At 30.4% G+C, this 20,357-nt stretch overlaps 4 protein-coding genes across 4 annotated transcripts; all 4 read right to left on the bottom strand.

The window, feature by feature from the left end:
• Positions 1 to 4,986: 4,986 nt before the first annotated feature.
• On the bottom strand, positions 4,987 to 5,529 carry Phum_PHUM538610 (uncharacterized protein; the record flags this gene model as incomplete). The annotated part of the gene is made up of 2 exons (XM_002431602.1): positions 4,987 to 5,342; positions 5,448 to 5,529. 2 exons carry the CDS (start codon positions 5,527 to 5,529, stop codon positions 4,987 to 4,989), a joined length of 438 nt encoding a protein of 145 aa, XP_002431647.1.
• Positions 5,530 to 7,782: 2,253 nt separating this feature from the next.
• Phum_PHUM538600 (flightin, putative) lies at positions 7,783 to 8,216 on the bottom strand (the record flags this gene model as incomplete). Its single annotated transcript, XM_002431601.1, has 2 exons — positions 7,783 to 8,086; positions 8,167 to 8,216. 2 exons carry the CDS (start codon positions 8,214 to 8,216, stop codon positions 7,783 to 7,785), a joined length of 354 nt encoding a protein of 117 aa, XP_002431646.1.
• Positions 8,217 to 12,300: 4,084 nt separating this feature from the next.
• On the bottom strand, positions 12,301 to 13,505 carry Phum_PHUM538590 (uncharacterized protein; the record flags this gene model as incomplete). The annotated part of the gene is made up of 2 exons (XM_002431600.1): positions 12,301 to 13,267; positions 13,501 to 13,505. 2 exons carry the CDS (start codon positions 13,503 to 13,505, stop codon positions 12,301 to 12,303), a joined length of 972 nt encoding a protein of 323 aa, XP_002431645.1.
• Positions 13,506 to 15,269: 1,764 nt separating this feature from the next.
• On the bottom strand, positions 15,270 to 20,116 carry Phum_PHUM538580 (histone deacetylase hda2, putative; the record flags this gene model as incomplete). Its single annotated transcript, XM_002431599.1, has 10 exons — positions 15,270 to 15,374; positions 15,522 to 15,650; positions 15,757 to 16,100; positions 16,125 to 16,993; positions 17,089 to 17,429; positions 17,692 to 18,348; positions 18,448 to 18,507; positions 18,596 to 18,962; positions 19,282 to 19,563; positions 19,830 to 20,116. The coding sequence occupies 10 exons, from the start codon at positions 20,114 to 20,116 to the stop codon at positions 15,270 to 15,272; spliced, it is 3,441 nt and encodes a 1,146-aa protein (XP_002431644.1).
• Positions 20,117 to 20,357: the final 241 nt, after the last annotated feature.

Below are 20,357 nucleotides of genomic sequence, written 5' to 3'. Positions count from 1 at the left end.
TACTGTAAGTAGTAGTTAATAGGTAACTCATTTTGTGAACAATGCCTAAACTTGATCAACCTGTTTTCAACCCATCCCAAATACCCCTTGATTTCTTGTGTAGTCTAGTTCCTAATTTCTTTTCCGGAGAAAGGAACCAACTTAACGCATTTATTGAAGATTGTGATAATGCTATCGAATTGTCCTCTGAAGAGAATAAGTATCCACTCTTCAGATTCATCTACTCCAGAATCACTGGTAATGCCAAGAATCGAATTTCTTTGTACGATTTGGATAATTGGGATGATGTAAAAAAAAAACTAATAGAATTATATCAAGACAAGAAACCCCATAGTCAACTGATAAAAGAATTGATTAATCGCAGACAAAAATCAACATGTATCCACTGTGAAGATAACACAAAAATTATGGAAGGCGTCTATTTGTCACGTGCCATCGTTAAAGTAAACAATAACAACGAGGCTTACGCCACCATTTTGAATACAAGAACGACTGATGAAACAATTGAACCAATCACAGTTCGCCTTGAGAAAGCTTCAAAACAGCGTTTCCAAATAAAAAGTCTAGAACCACGACATAAAAGGAAATCAATAATAAGTAACCATTTGAGGTTAGAGCATCTTAATGAAGAAGAAAAAACATCAACAGTTAAAATTTGTGAATCTTATTCCGATATTTTCCACTTACCCGGAGATTATTTAAGTTCGACAGAGGCAATTGAGCATAAAATCAATACTATTAATGAAAATCCTATTTATACTAAAACTTACAGATATCCTGAAATACACAAAAGAGAGGTTAACAAACAGGTGACCGATACGCTGAAACAAAACATTATAAGACCTTCCAATTCTCCTTGGTCGTCTCCATTATGGGTTGTTCCAAAAAAATCTGATGCTTCTGGAGAGAAGAAATGGAGAGTAGTAATTGATTATCGAAAATTGAATGAAGTTAAAGAGAAAACAGATCCTTTACCAGAATCCAAACTTGAAGTCGAAGAGAAAACAGATCCTTTACCAGAATCCAAACTTGAAGTTGAAGAGAAAACAGATTCTTTACCAGGATCAATTCCTGCTCAAGAGGAAAAAGCACCCTCTACAAATTTATCTAAGAGAAAGGCTAAAGAAGCACCCTCTACAAATTTATCTAAGAGAAAGGCTAAAGAAGCACCCTCTACAAATTTATCTAAGAGAAAGGCTAAAGAAGCACCCTCTACAAATTTATCTAAGAGAAAGGCTAAAGAAGCACCCTCTACAAATTTATCTAAGAGAAAGGCTAAAGAAGCACCCTCTACAAATTTATCTAAGAGAAAGGCTAAAGAAGCACCCTCTACAAATTTATTTAAGAAAAAGGCTAAAGAAGCACCATTACTTCCTAAAAATAAAAATAAGAAAAAAGGTCTAAAAGTAAAAGAAGAAAGATCATCCATACAGAATTCAAAACCTAAAAATCATCCTAAAGCTGAAATTCAAAAGGAAACAAAAATTTCAAATAAAATATAGGAGCTACAAAAAAAATTCACAAGCATAATTTTGGGAAGCATACTAAAAAGCGGAAATGGAATTCCAGTACCAAGAAATCTAGGAAGAAAGCATCCATTCTTATGTCAACCGACTTTCACGAAGAGAGTATTCCTGAGGTAAAGCTATTTTTACTAAGTAAAGTTCACCTATCGCCTAATGAAAAAGAGAAGATTCAAACCAGTAAAAAATTAGCAAGAGGAAATCTAAATAAAAAACTTAGTCCTAAATTTAAGGGTCCATACGAGGTCAAGAAAAAATCTGGCAAAAACGTTTTATTAAAAACCCGTAACAAGGAAGTTACTTATCGCAAAACCGTGTTCTGAGTAGTTGATCTAAAAAGAGAGAAATCCAAAATAATAATAATTTAATCCTTTTATTTTCCCATATAGCTAATCATCATTTATTTTATTATTAATCCATTTATTCTTTTCTATGTACCCTATATAAAATTCTTGTATTTTTCAGAACTTATGTCAATTTTGTTTCGAATTTCATGTCTCTTGATTTTATTCTTTTATCTTTACTCTTTATGAAACATTGTTCACTAACGAGTATTGCCTAGGAAAGGTTCTACTACTTGCAGCTATAAAGCTTAAAATTATGTTCCTGATAAGGAGCCAATGTGAAGAGATACAACAGTCTACCATACAGAAGACATAGCACCTACTACTACTCAAGGAGTCTCAACCTGGACGGAACCATTCAGAACCCGACATAGGAAACTGTCAAATCCGAACAAGAGGAGAAAACAAATTCTTTTTTCAAAATAATTGTTTTCCGTCTTAAGGGGGGAGGTGTTATGATCCCGTACTCAATATTCACATTTTCTACTTTTTATAAACAAAAGACTGGCGACGAACTCAAATTGTTCTTCTTTAGAAGCGAAGCTTCTAAAGACTCCTTCTTTTATTTTATTTGCAAGTGTTTGCTAGTTCCCATTGTTGCTCGTTCGAAACAGTTGACTGTCGAAAGACCAAAGTAATATAGGCAAGCTACACAGCTTGGCGTTGGTTCATTTGATTTTTAGTCTAGCTGTAATAAGTTCTTGTTTATTAATATTAGTTTTGTGATAGTTTTAAGTGCTTGTTCATTACTTACAAAAATAAAGAACGAACCGAATATAACAATATATATATTTATGTTTAATATTGTTTTTTTTTCTCACGACAAAACACAAAACAAAAAAAAAATTTTTATGGCTGCCATTAAAGAAAAAAAAAAGAAAAAGAAAAAAGTAAATCGTAAGAGTTCGTTTTCGTTTATAAATAACATACTCGCCATTACGAGGAAAGAGACAAAGAAAGAAAAGGGAAAAAATTTCCCCGGTTGCAGGGAAAAATATACTTAACGATTGTTTTTCCGCCATCTTGAATCACGGAAATGTGTGTGTGGAGAAGAAGAAGAAGAAGAAAAAGACGAAAAAAATTAAATAAAACGACTTATTATTATTATTTTATCTTTTTCCCTCCATTTGTTTAAGTTTTTCTTGTCACACATTCTAGGAATTATTCACGGGTTAATTAAAAAAAAAAAAAAGGCGGGAAAATTTAAATAAATATATATACGGAAGCACAAAAAAAAAAGTAAAATTAATAATTTGTTTTCTTTTTTTTTTAATTTGATTATTATTATTATTATTATTATTATTATTATTATTATAATTATTATATAAATTATGTGTAAATAATATTTTTAATCATTATTATTATTATATCTTCTGATACTTTTTAATTATTTAAATAAAATTTAAAAGTTATTTATATATAATGTTAAGAAAAAAAAAAAGACAACGTCATTGATTGTTTGTGTTTAAAAAAATAATAATAATAATAAAATTAATTAAATTATATTGATTGTATATTATTATTATTATTGTTAACAACCACGACTACAAAAACAACCGAGATAGATAAATTATTATTATTATTATTATTATTATTATCGTGAAAAATTCGACGTCATCGGGAAGGGGGGAAAAGAAAATTATTGTTTATAATAATAATTATTTGCACAAGATATACCAAAAAAATTTAATAAAATTTCATTAATTTATTAAAAATTACGTAAATAAATAAATAAATAACGTCAATCAATTAATTAAAATAATAATAATAACAAGTAAATAAATAAATAAAAATAAATTTAAAAAAAAAAAAAACTTGAAATTCGATGTTATTAGTTTTATTAATGTATAAAATATAAATAAATAAATAAATTTACGGCTTTCGTTTTATAAATAAATAAATAAATCATGTAAAACATCATTTTTTTTTTTATTTAAAAAATTTATTATTATCGATATTGATTCGTTGTTATTAAAACAAGGCGATTATCGATAATAAATAACGGTTACGCGATTGTGACGTCACTTAAATTGACGGTTATTTTTTAAAGAAAAGGCGGGGAAAAATATTAATTTATTTTAATAACTCCTTTTTTTTTTAAAATATTATTATTATTGTTATATTATTCGTTCGTTTGTTTGTTAGATTGTGAATTAGCGAACGAGGGGATTTTTGTTTGTTTTTGTTTCGAAGGAATCATGTGGTTGTTGTTGTTGTTAGAATTATAAAAACTTTCGATTATGTTTTTTTAGTTAATTAGAAAACGGGGTAGAAACAAACGTTTAATCAATTTGAAATAATTATTGTTTGTTTTGGAGATTGTGATGAAGATGTTGTTCTAAAGATGGCGATAATGATAATTAATAATTATAAAAATTTTCTTTCACCATCTTGATTTTGTGTTGTGTCGCTTTTTTGTTTGTTTATTTGAATTGACACGTAAGTATTATTTTGAGTATAATTAATAATTAATATTATTTTAAACGATAATAATAATAATAATAATAATAATAATAATAATTAAAAACTAAACGTTACATACGAATTTTTTTTTTTATTTTTTTAGCCTCGAAAAATTACGTGGAAAAAAAAAATTTTTTTTTTTTCTTTTTTAATAATAAAAGAAGAATTTAAGGGTTCTGCCATTTTCCATCAAACGAAAAAATAAAAAAATCCGTCGAACGAACATCGCAAAAAAAAGTATAAATAAATAAATAAATCAATAATGATCAATTAAATGTTAGTAAAAATTTTAGAGGAATTTCCGTCGTCTGCAATTACAATCGTAATCATTTTCAAATATATATAATATTGTTGGTTTACCTCGGATTCGAATTTCCACCAAAAAAAAAAAAAAAAAAAAAAGAGAGAGAAAGAGAGAAATTAAAGAGAGATCACAAGAGAAATGTGATCGATCTCTTATATACGTTGGATTAACACGTGTGACGTCACGTAAAATATATACGAAGAGTGGGTGTGTGTGACGTCATCAGGTCAAAAAATTATTTTTTTCTCTTCTCTTAGTTTCGTTAACGAATTCTTAGCTTGTCGGTGATACCAACGACGACGACGACGATAATGATGATGATGATGATGATGATGACGTAATAGTTGATTATTCACGTCAAATCTCTCTGAATGTTATCATTGATTGAAATTATGTTAGGCAATTGTCTCATGACTCTTAAAAATTTTTCGCAAGTGACTTGATCTTTTTTCTTCAAACCGACAACGTATTTCGGATAATATTCAACGCCGGAACTTTCGATTTCGTAATTCATGAGGGATAATTTAAGAGCGGTTACGAATATACGTCCGGGCGAACAAATAAATTTAAATTGTTTTGTTTTTTTCAAGGGTACGACACCTTCGCATTGAAGTTGTCTCATTTGATAAATGGCTTTCCTTGATGCTTTTTCAAAATCCGAAATTTTTTTCGTCAATACGTAACCTTTTCTATCGAATTGGGTTATACCTTGATCTTCGTATTTGCAATTGTGTTTGGATAAAATAAAATTTTTCAATAAAAATCTTATTTCGTAAACATCTTTTGACGGTTCCATTTCAATAAGGAACGCACTGTTTCCGGGACCGCGGATTTGTATGATTTCGGCATTCGGTTTTTCATGATTTTTAACAGTTTTCGGTAGGGAAGATCTCATTGATTTTTTTTTATTTTTAACGATTTTATTATTATTATTATTATCTTCTTTTTTTTCTATTTGAACGTTTTTACTTATTTGTTTTTGTTTTTGTTTTCACGTTTGTTGTATTTTCGCTCCGAAAAAAAGAAAGAAAAATCCGAAAAATTTAATTAATTTAGAAAAAAGAAAACAATTTATTTTAGAATTTTTATTATTTTTTTTTTCTATTCGAAATCAAAAACCGAAAATTAAAAAAAAAAAACAAAAAAAAAAAAAATTTAATTTAATTTAATTTAAAAAAATACCAATTATTATTTAAAATTTTTGTTTACATTTCAATTTTTGTTTTTGTTTACGGTGACGTCATTCCGCGTCATTTCGTATTTTTCTTGTTTTTTTTACTCTATGACTTTTTTATTATTACCACGTCGTAATTAGTTTTTTTTAAGTTGGCCATTCCATGCGTGCGCGTTCGAAAAGTTTCAATTATAATCAATAAGATAACTGTGTGTTACGTATGATAAGTATGGGTGAAACTACAAAAAGTCGTTATTTACGTCGTTTTTTTAATTTGAAAATTCAATTCGATTTGTTTATTTTAAAAAAAGAAAAAAATTTTGTGCTGTAATGTGTTTGTTTGTTTGTTTGTTTGTTCGTTTGTTGAAATTAAATAATTTTATTTACATCATCGGTATTTAATTGTAGATTATGTGTGACCGATAAAACTTTGGGTAAATTTCTAACGGATTTAATAAAATCTTGACAAATTTCCGTTAAACGATCGTTCGTTTTTACATTTGAAATCGGTTGAAATTTATAAATTGTTTGAGATAAACAATAATGAAATTTTTCCAATATTCTTTTAGCTCTGTCGACGTTTTCAAGTGAATTAATAAATAAAAATTCACCGGAATCGTTGATTTGATAAACGTTTTCACATCCAGATGCAATCCCATGGATTTTAGACAATCTCGTTTTATCTTTCGTATTGCTCGGTAATTTTCCAGTAAGAAAACATTTTTTTTTAAATAAATTAATTATCGTCGAGTCGAATTTAAATCGATTACCATTTAATTTAAACAATTGATTTTTAACTTCTTTTTCATCTTTAACATAGACTTCAATTAAAAATCCAGTATCATTGGGTCCTCTTATTTTAAATAATTTTTTTTTCATCAATACATCATCAACATTAACATCATTATTAGTATTAGTATTAGTATTAGTATTATTAACTTCACTTAATTTTTTTTCATCGTCATCATAATTGAATTTTTTATCATTGTTATTATTAATTTCGTTAGAATCACCTTTTTGTTTATAATCGAATAATTTAATAAATGATATTTTATTTTTAATAGCACCAGCTGACAATGACGGATAAGGTTTTTTTTCATTAACATTTACATTATTATTATTATTATCATCATTTTTGGTTTTTCTCATCAACGATCCCCAACTCGTATTTATAACACATTTATTATTATTATTATTATTTTTTTTTATTATTATTTTATCCGATAATAAATTTTTTTTTCTTTTCTTTTTAATAATAATAATATTATTATTATTTTTTTCATTTGAACATTCTTTTGTATTATTATTGACATTTTTAATTATACACGAATTAAATTTATTACATTTACGAATCATAACGAATCCAAAAAATAAAAAAATAAAAAAAAAAAAAAAAAACAAACAACAAACAAATCCTAATTTTTTATTTTTACTCTTTTGAATTTTTTTATTATTTTTTATATGTTTTTATATACGCCGCCATTTTCTCACAGCTTTTTATAATTCGTAATTTTTTTTTTTTATTTAACGTTTCCGCTTTTCGTTGTAATAATAATAATAATAATAATAATAATAATACGAGGGGGGATAATAAGAATTTACCCGAGGGGAGAGGGGAGAAAAAGGGAAATTTCTAACAGTTTAAAAATTTCCAAAAAACTTAGTTATTTATTTTAACGAATAATAATAATAATTTTGATAGTAAATTTTTTTGGGAGGTAGGGGGTGAGAAAATACACTACGTAAAATAATAATAAAAGATTTGATTAAATTTAAAAAATTAATATCGCGCCGTTTTGCCACGTTTTGTAGCGATGGTGGTGTTGATGGTGATGGTGATGGTGTTGGTGGTACAGTGGCTGCGAGGATTTTGATCTTCGACGGTCGGTCGGTCGGTTCTTTTCCTTTTCCATGTTCACAAAAAAAAAAAAAAAAAAAACTAAATTAAATAGAAACAATTGGATTATTATTACATCAAAGGGGTGATAATGTAAATCTTTTAGCAAAATAATCTTTCGTATGATAATCGTGCATCAATCTTCCAAAATGAACTCTGTGAAGAAGATCATAATCGTCTCTCGATCTCATTGCATTTTCCGTAACGCCATATTTTTGTGTATATGTTCTCAATGCTCTTTCAGCCCATGTTTGCGGTCTCGGAATGTCACGATATATTCCTTTTTTCCTCCTGTCTAAATAATCAATGACGTCATCGTAATAATTCCTTTGATAATCGTATAAATAACTGTAATAAGCTGATCTGGGTCTCACCCAATGTCTGAAAATTTAAAAAAAAATTTATTTTAAAAAAACTTTTCTAGTTTTTTTTTTGTTAAAAATAATAATAATATTACTTACTTTGTTATTCTACTTCTAAATTCAACGTTGCTCGTGTCTAGGCTCGACATTTCTAAAAATTAAAATAAAATAAAATTTTTTGTGCCAAAAAGAAAGATAAAAAACAATTTGAAATTAACAATAAAAAACGATAGAATAATGAATTTAAATAAGTAAGTAAGGGAGAAAGAGAGAGAGAGAGAGAAAGATTATATAAAATTACATTATAAAGTTTTTTTTTCCTTTTTTTTGCTTTGATTTATATTTGAAATTGAATTAATTAACAATAGCAAAAGCAAAAAAAAAAAATGTAGACAAACGTCTCTTGAATTTAATTTAAAAAATAATTAATGTAACGTCTCTTGACACGATAACAAAAAAAAAAAAAAATAAGTTTACAACCCACGGACATTTTGTAATTAATTACAACAAAAAAAGTAAAATGTATTCTCTTACTTAAATATAATTCGACTAATAATAATTATTTACTAATTTTCAAAATGGCGGACGGCCAAAAAATGTTTAAAAAAAAAAAAAAATTTCCAACGTGTCCGTTTTTTTTTTTTTTTTTTTTTTTACGGTCGATCGATTCCGTTTGGCGGAAAATTTTTTTTCTTATTTTTTTATTTTATTTTATTTTTTTTTAAAAATATAAAAAAACGATTTAATAAATGAAAAATTGATTTTTTGACAAAAAAAAAATTCCCACGGTCTCCCGGGGTTTTTTTTTTCACGCGTTTTTACGGATTTTCACGCGTTTCGCGTTTTCTTTTTCTTTTCGTAACGGTTTTAATTGATTTTTTCCTTCTTCTTCCTTTTTTTTTTTTTTTTTTTTTTTGAAAATTTCACGCAAAAATGCGACAGTTTTTTATTTTTGGCGACAAAAAAAAACAAATTGATCAGGTTAAATTCCTACGTTTTTTTTTTGATTCGAAATTGAGGGGAAAAAGAAAATTTAAACGAACCTAAATCAAGTCATTAATAAGAAAAACGTTAAAATTCGATTTATTTTCGACTATTATTATTATTATTATTATTATTATTATTATTATTTAATTTTCCCGCCATTTTTGCCCAACACAAAAATATTTTCGTAATTAAAATCGTATAAATAAATTAAATATAAAATAAATAAAAAAATAATAATAATTTTTACCTGTTGAGGAAAATGCCGTGGCAGCAAACAAACAAGACAAAAGCTTTGAACCGACTGACCGTTGAATTTTTAAATCATTATTATTATTATTATTATTATTATTATTATTATTATCTCTTTTTTTTTTTTGAAATCGGCCAACAGAGAACAAAAAAAAAATTTAATTTAATTTAATTTTCCCACTCCCCTCTCCTATCCTCTTTTTCTCCTCATTTCTTTCCTTCCCCTTCTCCCACTGAGAGAGTCATTCGCATTACTAATTCTCACCCTCCCCTCTTATTTTATTTCCCCCTTCCACTCTTGGATTTTATTTTTTTCCCCTCCCGTGCCTTCAATCAACAATAAAAAATTCAAATAATTTTTTTTTTGTCTTTTTTCATTATTATTATTATTATTATTATTATCAATTGTGTCGATTTCGCCAGGAGGGGAAAAAGAAAATCGTCGTCGTCGTCGTCGTCGTCGTGAACGTTACGCATATCGACGTCACACGCATTTTTTTTTCTTCTTTATTATTAAAATTTACTGGAAAACTGGGATTCATTTTCCAGGTTTTTTTTTTTTACATTTTGGAAAATGAATTTCTTGATGATGATGATGATGATGATGATAATAATTGTAAATTTTTAACCATTATTATAAGATACGTTTTGAATCCCGGGAGTGGTGGTGCACTCCTGTAATCCAACTACTTGGAGGCAAGGTATAGAGGATGTTTTAAGGACGGGGATCTGGGATTCCTGGAAGTGGGAGTTCAAGGTATTGGGGATGCTTCGATCCTTGTTCGAGGGGATGAAACTGGGTGCTTGATATTCAAAATAGGGAAAATGGAGAACTGCGATGTAAAAGGAAGACAGATGAACGATCAACGGGATTCGCGACTCCAGACATCTCTCTCTCTCTCTCTCTCTCTTTCTCCGGAAACTCTGCGGAAAAGGCAGGAACGATGGTAACTGTTCGAGACTGTCATTCGAAAGGTAAGTACCGGGGATTCCCTCCTCGGGTGGGATTCCAACTTTCGCGAGTGTGGACCTGATAGTTCTGGCTGGGGGGGGGGTTGAAGATGAAATGCAGGATGTACTCCCGCGGACGCCCCCCCCTCCGAGAAAAAGTTTTAGTTTGGTGGTGGCTTCGACTGAGTCCCACACTCTTCCTTCCTGCTACCAGGTGGGGAGAGGTCAGTGCTAAATGCATTTCCCCTAGATTAAAAAAAAAAACACGTTTTGAATAACAAATAAAAACGGTACCTTTTATAATTTTTTATTCTGCTGACACTTGAAAAAAACTTTATTATTATTAATCACGGGTGAAAAGAATGGGAAAATGCGCGGGAAGTTTTTTTTTTTTTTAAATTAATTGCAGATTAAAATTAATAATTACTCGGTGAATAATGGAAAGAGAGAGAGAGAGAAAACAAATGATTTTGTTATTTAAAATAATAATAATAATAATAACACCGTTCAATGCCAATGGAACAAATAAAAAAAAAAATTTATTTTTTCAAGGTTAAATAAAAACAAAAAAAAAAAAAATTTATTGGTGACGTTGTGACAAAATTTTCAAACCGACGACACATTAATTGATTATTATTATTATTATTATTATTATTATGATCGTTGAATAAAGTTAAAATTAATGTAGATTTTCAAGGTTGATTGATGAAATAGAGGAAATATACACACGGGAGACGATTTGGAGGGGAAGGGTGGGAGAAGAGGAATGTAGGAGGAAGTAATTGGATGAAGAGGAAAAATGGCGGGAAAAATCATTTGGGAAGGAATGTCGCACGAGAGGTACGGAATAAAATAATTAATTATAATAATAATAATAATAAATGTTATTTGAACGACAAAAAGGTTTTAAATTGACATGAGTAAAAAAAAAAAAAAAAAACAAACGATTAAAATAACATTCCGATACAATCGACTCGAACACACAGACGACATATTTGTTTTATTTACGTAATATAAATGGCGATCGCAACGCCATCAGTGTCAAAAGTTGGAAACATTACATGACGTCACACTATTCGTCAGGTGATTTCAATCAGATGACAATATAAAGTGAAGATGGCGACAGTGCGATTCGTTTTCAAGTAATAACGTTTTGAAAATTTTTTTTTTTTTTTTAATTTTTTTTCAATGCCAAATTATTTCGACATATTTTGGCGTGTTTTTGTTCGCCGTCTTTTTTTTTTTTAATTTTTTTTTGTTATAATTTTGTGACCCTGCAACGGCAACAACAACAGCAGCAGCAGGACGAACGGAACAGTAGAAGGTAGGGTAAATTTATTAAAACTTTTTTTCTTTTTTTTCTTTTTTTTTTTTTTTTTTTGGCAATTTTTCAAAATTTTATTTAGTTTACTAAAACACACACAATCGGTTCACCTTCCTTCCACAAATAGAAAATCAATTATTATTATTATTAATTCGGCAACGCGTCCGCCATATTTCTTTTTTTTTTCTTTCTTTCTTATTTCTGTCCGTGACCCGCACTAAAATATTATTAGTATTATTATTATCATTATTAAACAATTACGTATAGGTTTTTTATTTTTATAACCGTTGTTAATTTTTTTTATTATCAAAAAAGTTGGCAACACTGAAACAAAAAAAGGTTTTTTTTTTTTTTATTTTATTTTTTTAAACAATTACAAAACGATAAATAAATCAAATTTTACAGATGGATCCTTCGCGTCGGCCATTTTGTTTTTTTTCTTATTATTATTAGTGAAATGAGAATGGGGGGAATAAATAAATAAAATAAATAAATAAAATAATTATTTATTATTAATAATTTTTAAAACGAAACAAAAAACATTTTTTTTTTTTTATTGTATAAATAAATAAGTTAATAAATAAAAGGATGTACATAATATACAATTTATGTATTTATACGGTTGGGTGGGGAAGGAGGGAGGAGGAGGAGGCGATGGGGGTGGGGGAGGGGGAGGGGGGTGAAGGAAAAGTGCGTTCGGTAAGAGAGTTTTTTTTTTTTTTTCAAAAATTAACTTTCCTTTTTTCGGATTGTATGGATGAAGAAATTTTAACGGTCGATTGTAAATTGTCAATGGCGTTGGCTTCGTTTTCTTGTACCAAAGCTTTTAAATCTCGAACGCGTTTTTCTCTCGCCGCGCTTTTTTCCGACAAAGCTTGCATTTCCGATTCTAAATCTTCGAGTCTCGCGCGAGATTTCAAAGCTCTTGCAGCTGCACCCGACGACAGCAAATCGGAAGACGAATCGGATTCTAAAAATTTACGTGGTTTCAACGCCGTCCATTTTGTCAAATCCTCCGTATCGCCGCCGAATTCGGTTGATGACGTCATTTTAATAAATCTTTTCTTGCTCGTGAAACCGTCATCGTCTTCCAAAGCGGCTCTCGCTTTTCCGGTTAATCCCACGCTATCCATTAACTTATCGGAAAAATCTAATTTCGATTTGAGTCTCGAATCTTTTCTATCTCGAATCGAGGATGCGATATCTTCGTCGTCGAAATTTTCCGCCATCGATTTCGATATTTTAACGGATTTTAATTTTCTCATCGAGGATGCCACGTCTTGGTCGAATTCGTCTTCTAAAGCTCTCGCGAGATTTCGCGATGGATTTCCGTTTTTCATTCGACTTGTGAAAACGTCGTCGAACGCTGGTTCGTCCATCAATGATCCCATTTTTTTTTTTTTTCTATCGTCGAAAAAATCATCCATTTCTTTCATCGCGCTTCTCGTTGCGGACGATTCTCCTCCTACTCCTCCTCCCATTCCAGATCTTTCACCGAACGGTGGTTGTGACGTCATTGAACTGTTAAAAAAATCTCCGGGATTCGTTTTCCCATATTTTCTATCTAATCCGTCCAATGCGGATTTATAATAACTTTCTCCGATGTTGTAATTTGTATCGTAGACTTTTGTTCTCGGCCTGCTGTAAACCGGTCTCGTGTATTTAGACATTTTCCTTTTCCTTTCCTTTCTGAAAATGATAATAATGACGAGAGTGAGAGAGAGAGAGAGAGAGACTAACGATGATAACGTGGACGAAAAGGATTTATTGGCAAATAATCAGATTTATGACCGAATTTTCAATACCGTTTCAGTTTATTTAAAAAAAAAAAAATTTATTTACGTCTCTCCCTTGTTTTTGTTTGTTGTCCGTTTTGCCTTCGAACTGTTTGTTTGTTTGTTTGTTTGAGAACGTAAAACGACCTCATTTAAACGAAAACGTTCGGGTTTATTCCTTTTCTAGGTTTTTAATAATAGTTAATTTAGTTTTGGGGGGTTTCTTACCCTCTCTCTCTCTCTCTCTCTCTCATACATGAACGCACTCATCTTTCTCTCTCGCTTTCTCTTTCGTACGCGAACGCACACACTCTCTTTCTCTCTCTCTTGTACACGGACGCAATACTCTTCCTCTCTTTCGTACGCGAACGAACGCACTCTCTCTCTCTTTTTCGTACGCAAACGAACGCACTCTCTCTCTCTCTCCCTCTCTCTCTCTCATTATATTTTAAATGATTTTTTTTACATAGAAAAGTAACGAAAAATTCTTAAAAAAAAGAAAAACAAGCAAAAAAAATTTTTTTTAAAATGAAAAATCCGTCAAATCAATTTAAAATTAATCGGTAAAAATAATAATAATAATAATAATTCGATGAATCAAATTTAAATTAATAACCCCAAATGATAATAATTAATTAATTAATTAATTAATTTTGATTTCAAAAGAAAGAAAGAAAAGAAAACTTACAATTGAACACCGTGTGTGAAATTCCGGATTGACTACTGAAAACTTTTTTTTTTTTTTTTTTTTTTTTTTTAATTTGAAAACGAAATAAGGCGTCCCTTCCCCCTCCCCCCGTTTCCCTTCTCTTTTTCTCACTCCCTTTATCCTTTGATTCAATACCCCTCCCCCCGTTTTCTCTCTTTTCTCAAAGCTAAAAACTTTCGCATCGTTCTCCCCACCAATTTTTCTTTCTTTCTTTCTTTCTTTTTTATTTTGAGCTCTAAATTTAATTTTCTTTTTCTCACTTTCCAATTTTAACAAATAGACTACACTTATTATTATTATTATTAATTATAGCGCTATAAATTGAATTTATTTAAAAAAAAGGGGGGCAGGATTAAAGGGAGGGGAGGAAAAATAAAATAAAATTTATTATTGCGTTTTATGTATAAAACATATATATATATATAAAATTTCTTCTATATTAATAATAATAATAATATAATAATATAACGTTTGATTAATAAAAAAAAATTATTATTAATAATAATAATAATAAAAAATATATATATATTTTACATTAGATAAAATATGTACGAACAACAAATTTCACATGATAATAATGATTAATTTCGCGCGAGTTTTTAATTTTTAAACGTGTTACGTGACGTGTGATTTTTGTTCCCTTTGTTAGGCCGTTCCAGACATTCAAGACGAATAATAATGATAATAATGACATCATTTCTTTCACAATTAAAATTCTATATAATCGATCTCATAAAAATTTTCATAAATCGTTTGAAAAATATTTCGAAAAAAAAAAAAAAAAAAAACTTTGATTAGACAATTATTATTATTATTATTATTATTATTATCAAGAAAATTTCTTTACAAATTTATAAAAAGGGTTTCATCAGGTTCGCGTAAAAACGAATAAAAAAAAAAATAAAAAATAAAATAAAATAAATTTCGTAAAAAAAAAAAAAAAAAAATCGATGATAATAATAATGTTAATGTTAATATAAAATAAATAAATAAATAAATATTTCATTTTTAGATAGTAGGGGGACAAAATAGGGGAAAAGGGGGGAAAGGGAGAGAGGAAAAGAAAAAGGAAACGAGAGAGAGAGAGAGAGGGGGGATGGGAGGGGAGGAATGCGCGAGTGAATGTGTTTGAAAAAATGAATTTTTTTTCTTTTTTTTTTTTTTTTTGTCCTTTTTTTTAAATTTCTTTTCCTTTGACTTTTTTCAATCATCGATTTGACAGCCTCGTGTTTGGCGTTCGATCTCCGTAACTCCATTCCAAATCGCTACCGAATTTGCTCCTGTGAACCGCGTTTTTAGCCGGATAAAGGATCTGACAGAAAAAAAAATAACACTTATTATTATTATTACTAATATTAATTTTATTATTATTAATATTATTATCATGATTATTAATATCATTATTATTATTTGTCTTTTCGCAGGGAGGACTCAACCGAGAAGTGAAGAATTTCATTACCATGTTGTCTATGTAAGCTTCGCACACGTAACACCAAACGGATAAATCTGTGAAACTGAGAGCAAGAGGATGCGTGGATTCTTCGTTGTGAAACATCATGTGTTGGTTTATGTATCGTCCGCAGAATACCTGAAGCGGTAAAAGTACAATTTTATTTTTTTTTCCCTCATCCGTCTACTCCTCCTTCTCCACTTTCTCCACATGAACGTGTGTATTCCTAATTTACTCATCATACCAAATAGCAAATCAAACAAATCCAGTTTTCCTGTTGAGAATCACACGTTCCGCATGGAGTGTTCACGTCGATACCCGATTGCGGAACTGCTTGAACTTGTACCAAATGAGGACAACCCGGAAGTGGCACGACAGCAAACATTTCCTGATTTAATAACCTTTGCATATTATCCGAAAGATAACCTTTGAGGGAAAAGAAAAAAAAAAAAAATTGTACAGAAGAGGAAAGAAGAAAAAAAACCAGCTGTACAGAAGAGGAAACGAGAAGGAAAAAAAACCAGCCGGGAGTGGTGGTGTACTCCTGTAATCCAACTACTCGGAGGCTGGATATAATGACCGGGTCAACTGAACTATTTCAACTATACCAACCGACAAGGGTTTGAGCGTTTGGACGGGCGGCGGCACCTGACTCGTGATCCGAATCTCTCGAAGATCTTCCTTCTCTGGAACGTGCATCTCTTGGATTTCCATCTTCGGGCGCATCGCAGACTTCTTGATCTCCTTTCAAGGTTATGTTTTCAAATTTCAAACTTTGCATTTTTTCAATCAAATCCTCATTCTTCTCATACGAATTGTTAACTAATTTCGGGCTGTCGCCCATGTTGCTTTCAGAGTTCTTCAAGACGTAGTCCTTCGGCAGAGCGACGTTGAACTTCAAGCACGGCCAATATTTCTCCTGAGTGTTGAGAACGTTCTGGATCGTCTCTACGGCACTTGAACACGGAGCGAGAGTCGTCGTCAACGGAGGAAGAGGATCACCAAGAAGAGCTTTCGTGCACAACGTCAACGCGTAGGAAATGGACGTCACGTTATATCCTCCTTCGAGGGATAGAATGACTTTACCGTTTGCAAGAGTCGTCAACCAGTGAGTCATGTGGGCGTAGGCCTCCGGCGTCACCTTACAGTGTCCCAGTGGATCGTGGATGCAAGCGTCGAAACCCGCGGAGACCAAAACCAGTTCGGGATTGAACTGGTAAGCGATTGGCAAGACGATGGAGTGAAAGGCCGCGATGTAATCTCCGTCCGACATTCCACCTCCGGGTCTGTTCCACGGTATGTTCACGTTGAAGCCTTCTCCTCTTCCGATGCCTACTCTGTCGTGATCTCCTTCCTTGGTGGTGGGGAAGAATCTACCGTGATTGTATCTGTGAAGTGATATGTAGAGTACTCTGTCATCTTCTTCGAATATCTTCTGCGTCCCGTTCCCGTGATGAACATCCCAATCCAAAACGAGTATCCTGTGACAATAGAGTGTGACAATTAATAATAATGTATGTAAAAATAAGAAAATAAATAAATAAATAAATAGAAAGTAACAAGTTTTAAAATTCACCTTTTTAACGAATGAACCTCGATCGCGTATTTGGCAGCTATTGACACGTTGTTGAACAAGCAAAATCCGCACGCGGTGTCATCTTCTGCATGATGTCCAGGGGGTCGAACAACCGCGACTCCGCTCCTTGCCTCCCCATTGATGACTGAATCGACGACTTGTAAAAGTGTTCCAGCGGCGAGAAGAGCGCACTCGTAACTTTTGGAATGTAGATAAATTGAATCGTACGAATTTCCTTTTTCGTTTAATTCTTCCGCAGACATCGTTGGCAATTTTTTCATGTCTTCCAAATGTGAATTCGTGTGACTCAAAAGAATTTCTTCTTCCGTTGCCATTCGGGACTGTAAAAAAAAAAAAAAAAAAATTATCAATTTAAAAGAAACGTTTATCCCAATATTATTCTTAAAGTAAAATTTTAAATTTATTTTTAACGGGCTGCAAACGCAAAATGTTGAAACAATTAATGTGGCCTTCTCTCAGAAGAAACTTAATTGTTTCAAGTCATGCGGATAAATATAAAATTCAATTGTTTAAATTTTTCAAAAAAAAAAAAAAAAAAAAACAGGATTAAAAATTAAATTGTTTAAATATAAAACTACTAACCTTGATTGACAGACATCTTTCCAATAGATTGTAGTCTCTGTGCATGAGAAATATTTTCGTTATTCTTTCCGGTTTTTCCGGGTGATTGCTTTCCTGATTGTTACGATGTTCCGTCATTTTTTCATCGTAACCAAATGCCACGCGATTGGGTGGAACTCTCAAATCCGTCACCAATTTCAAATGATTTAATTTTTGATCTAATTTTTTAAACGTTTCCTCTTCTTGAATCGGATAACAATCTCTCGTCGGGTAAAAATCCAGTTTCGTTTCGTTTCCAATAAATTTCACGACGGGATGATGTCTTTTCGTTGTTGGAGCGATCGATGGTTTTTCCGTTGATTTTTTACGAGTTTTAATTCCTCCTCCCTCGTTCACGTCGACATCGTATGCATCTTGGAGTTGAAAACATTGCCAGTACGGTTTGTGAACGTAAATGACGTTGAGAATGGATTCGACGACGCTGTCGCAAGGTAATCCAAAATCTATTAAACTCGGAGCCGGATCTCCCAGTAAAGTTCGAAGGGTGAGAGCCACACCTTCCGAAAGGGATTTTAAACAGTAACCCCCTTCGAGAATGACGGCTACTTTTCCTCCAGCCAATCCCATGAGAGGCGACAGTAAATGAGAGTAACAAGCCGGACTAACTTCCATCGACCCCTAAAACAAAAAAAAAAACAAAAAAATGTTTTTAATAAACTAAATAAAAATATGTTAAAAATTAATTTTTGTGTTGTCTGTCTTATGATTAATCCTTACCTCTGGACAATTGATGGCAGCATCATATCCAGCAGAAATTATAATTAATTCAGGTTGAAACTGAAAAAAAAAAAAAAAATCAATATTAAAATCAATGACGTCACTTTAAACAACAACAATTAATAAATAAATAAATTATTTTAAGAACCTCATAAGCCATCGGGAGAAGAACTTGTTGAAATATAGCAAGATAATCAGCATCTTTCATTCCTGTTTCGTTTAAGGGAATATTAAAATTTTTCCCTTTGCCGGCGCTATCACCGATGTAATGAAAATTACTTTCACGCAATTCCGGCCAGAAAGATCCATGATCGTAGCGATGTATCGAAAAATAAACGACTCTCTTATCATCGTAGAACATTTGTTGAGTTGCTTGTCCATGATGTATATCCCAATCGACGATTAAAATCCTTTGGAGATTAAATTTTTTTAATGCTAGTTGAGCTGCTATAGCAACGTTATTATAAAAGCAGTAACCACAATATTCGTCCCTCATTGCGTGATGGCCCGGCGGTCTGAAATTCAATCATTTATTTATAAATATCTTTTGTATTATTCATAGCAAGGGTTTATTAATCAATGATACTTTTTGTATAAGATTTCTTAAAAAACTTTGCAAAGCAAAATGTAATGGCAGTCATTGATAAATAAAATTTATTGAAATATAAAAATTAAATTTATGAGTACTTTAAAGATTTACGATAAGTTCGAATTACGATAAACTTTAAAGATTTAAAAAATTTAAATTATGTAAACTTTACAGGCTTGATTCAATATGATAAATATCAATTTGCCTATGGAAAATGTGTGAATGAGTTTACATTTATTATTTACCTTATAATAGCCATCCCATTTTGTATTTCTCCTTTACAAATTGCATCGACTAAATCGATGGTTGAGCCGACTGCTAATAGGGAACATTCGTAGGTAAAATTATTGACATAAACTGAATCATATTTGGATGATAATTGTTCCAATTTGGTTTCATCATTTTCATTTTGTGTTTCTTTCAATACTTTTATCTTATCTATTGTATGTTGAGTTAAAATTTCTTCTTCTGTTGCTAATCTCGATTCTATTCTTGTGCAACGATCGATGAGTTTAAGTTCTTTGCACCTAAAAAAATATAATAAACAAGTTTTAATTTTTTCATTTTTTTGTTGATTCACAGTTTACTTTTATATATGGGAATTCAAGTTGAGTTTTTTTTTTTCTTTAATCTTTAAATAAACTATTAAAATCATTGTAATAAAAAAAAAAATGACTCACATTTATTTATAATTTATGTGGGATGCTGATTAGGTTATAGGTTTTTCAAGGATTTTAAATTTTTAAAATAAATGTGAAAAAGAAATTTAAAAAAAAAAGCCATATTGACTTACCTTTCAATGATTTTACTGAATCTTTCTGGATTTTCTGGATAATTTTTATCCCACATGCAAAAATGTTTAACCATTTGGTCATCGTAAACGATTCCTGTTTTACCCGCGATAATTGTTTTAGCTTCTTGCGCAGTTGCATAATCGTCTCTTATAAAATCGTCATCTTGATTTTTTTTCATTTTCATTTTCATACTTTCTTTGGCGGCTAAAATACTTGATGAAGTTCTTGCGGCACAAGTTCGAGGCGATCTCCGATTTAACGGTTTATTACTTGTAGATTTATCCATATTAAAATTTTTTTCGTCAAATTTGTTAATTATTTTTATAATTATATAAAATCACTCTAAATAAAACATTTTGATTGAATCAATAAACGATCGCAATCAAATTTTGAATGTATATATCAAAAAAATATATAATAATATAATAAAAAATAAAATTTAAAAATAAAATATAATCATGTACATTTTAACAATTTACCCATGACGGAATCAGAATGACAACTGATGAAGAAACAGAAATGATTTT

The sequence above is a fragment of the Pediculus humanus genome, genomic scaffold, assembly GCF_000006295.1.
Source record: "Pediculus humanus corporis 1103172108290 genomic scaffold, whole genome shotgun sequence".
Classification (NCBI taxonomy): domain Eukaryota; kingdom Metazoa; phylum Arthropoda; class Insecta; order Psocodea; family Pediculidae; genus Pediculus; species Pediculus humanus.
The sequence above is the reverse complement of the archived record's forward strand: the minus strand, read 5'-3'. Positions and strand labels throughout refer to the sequence as shown.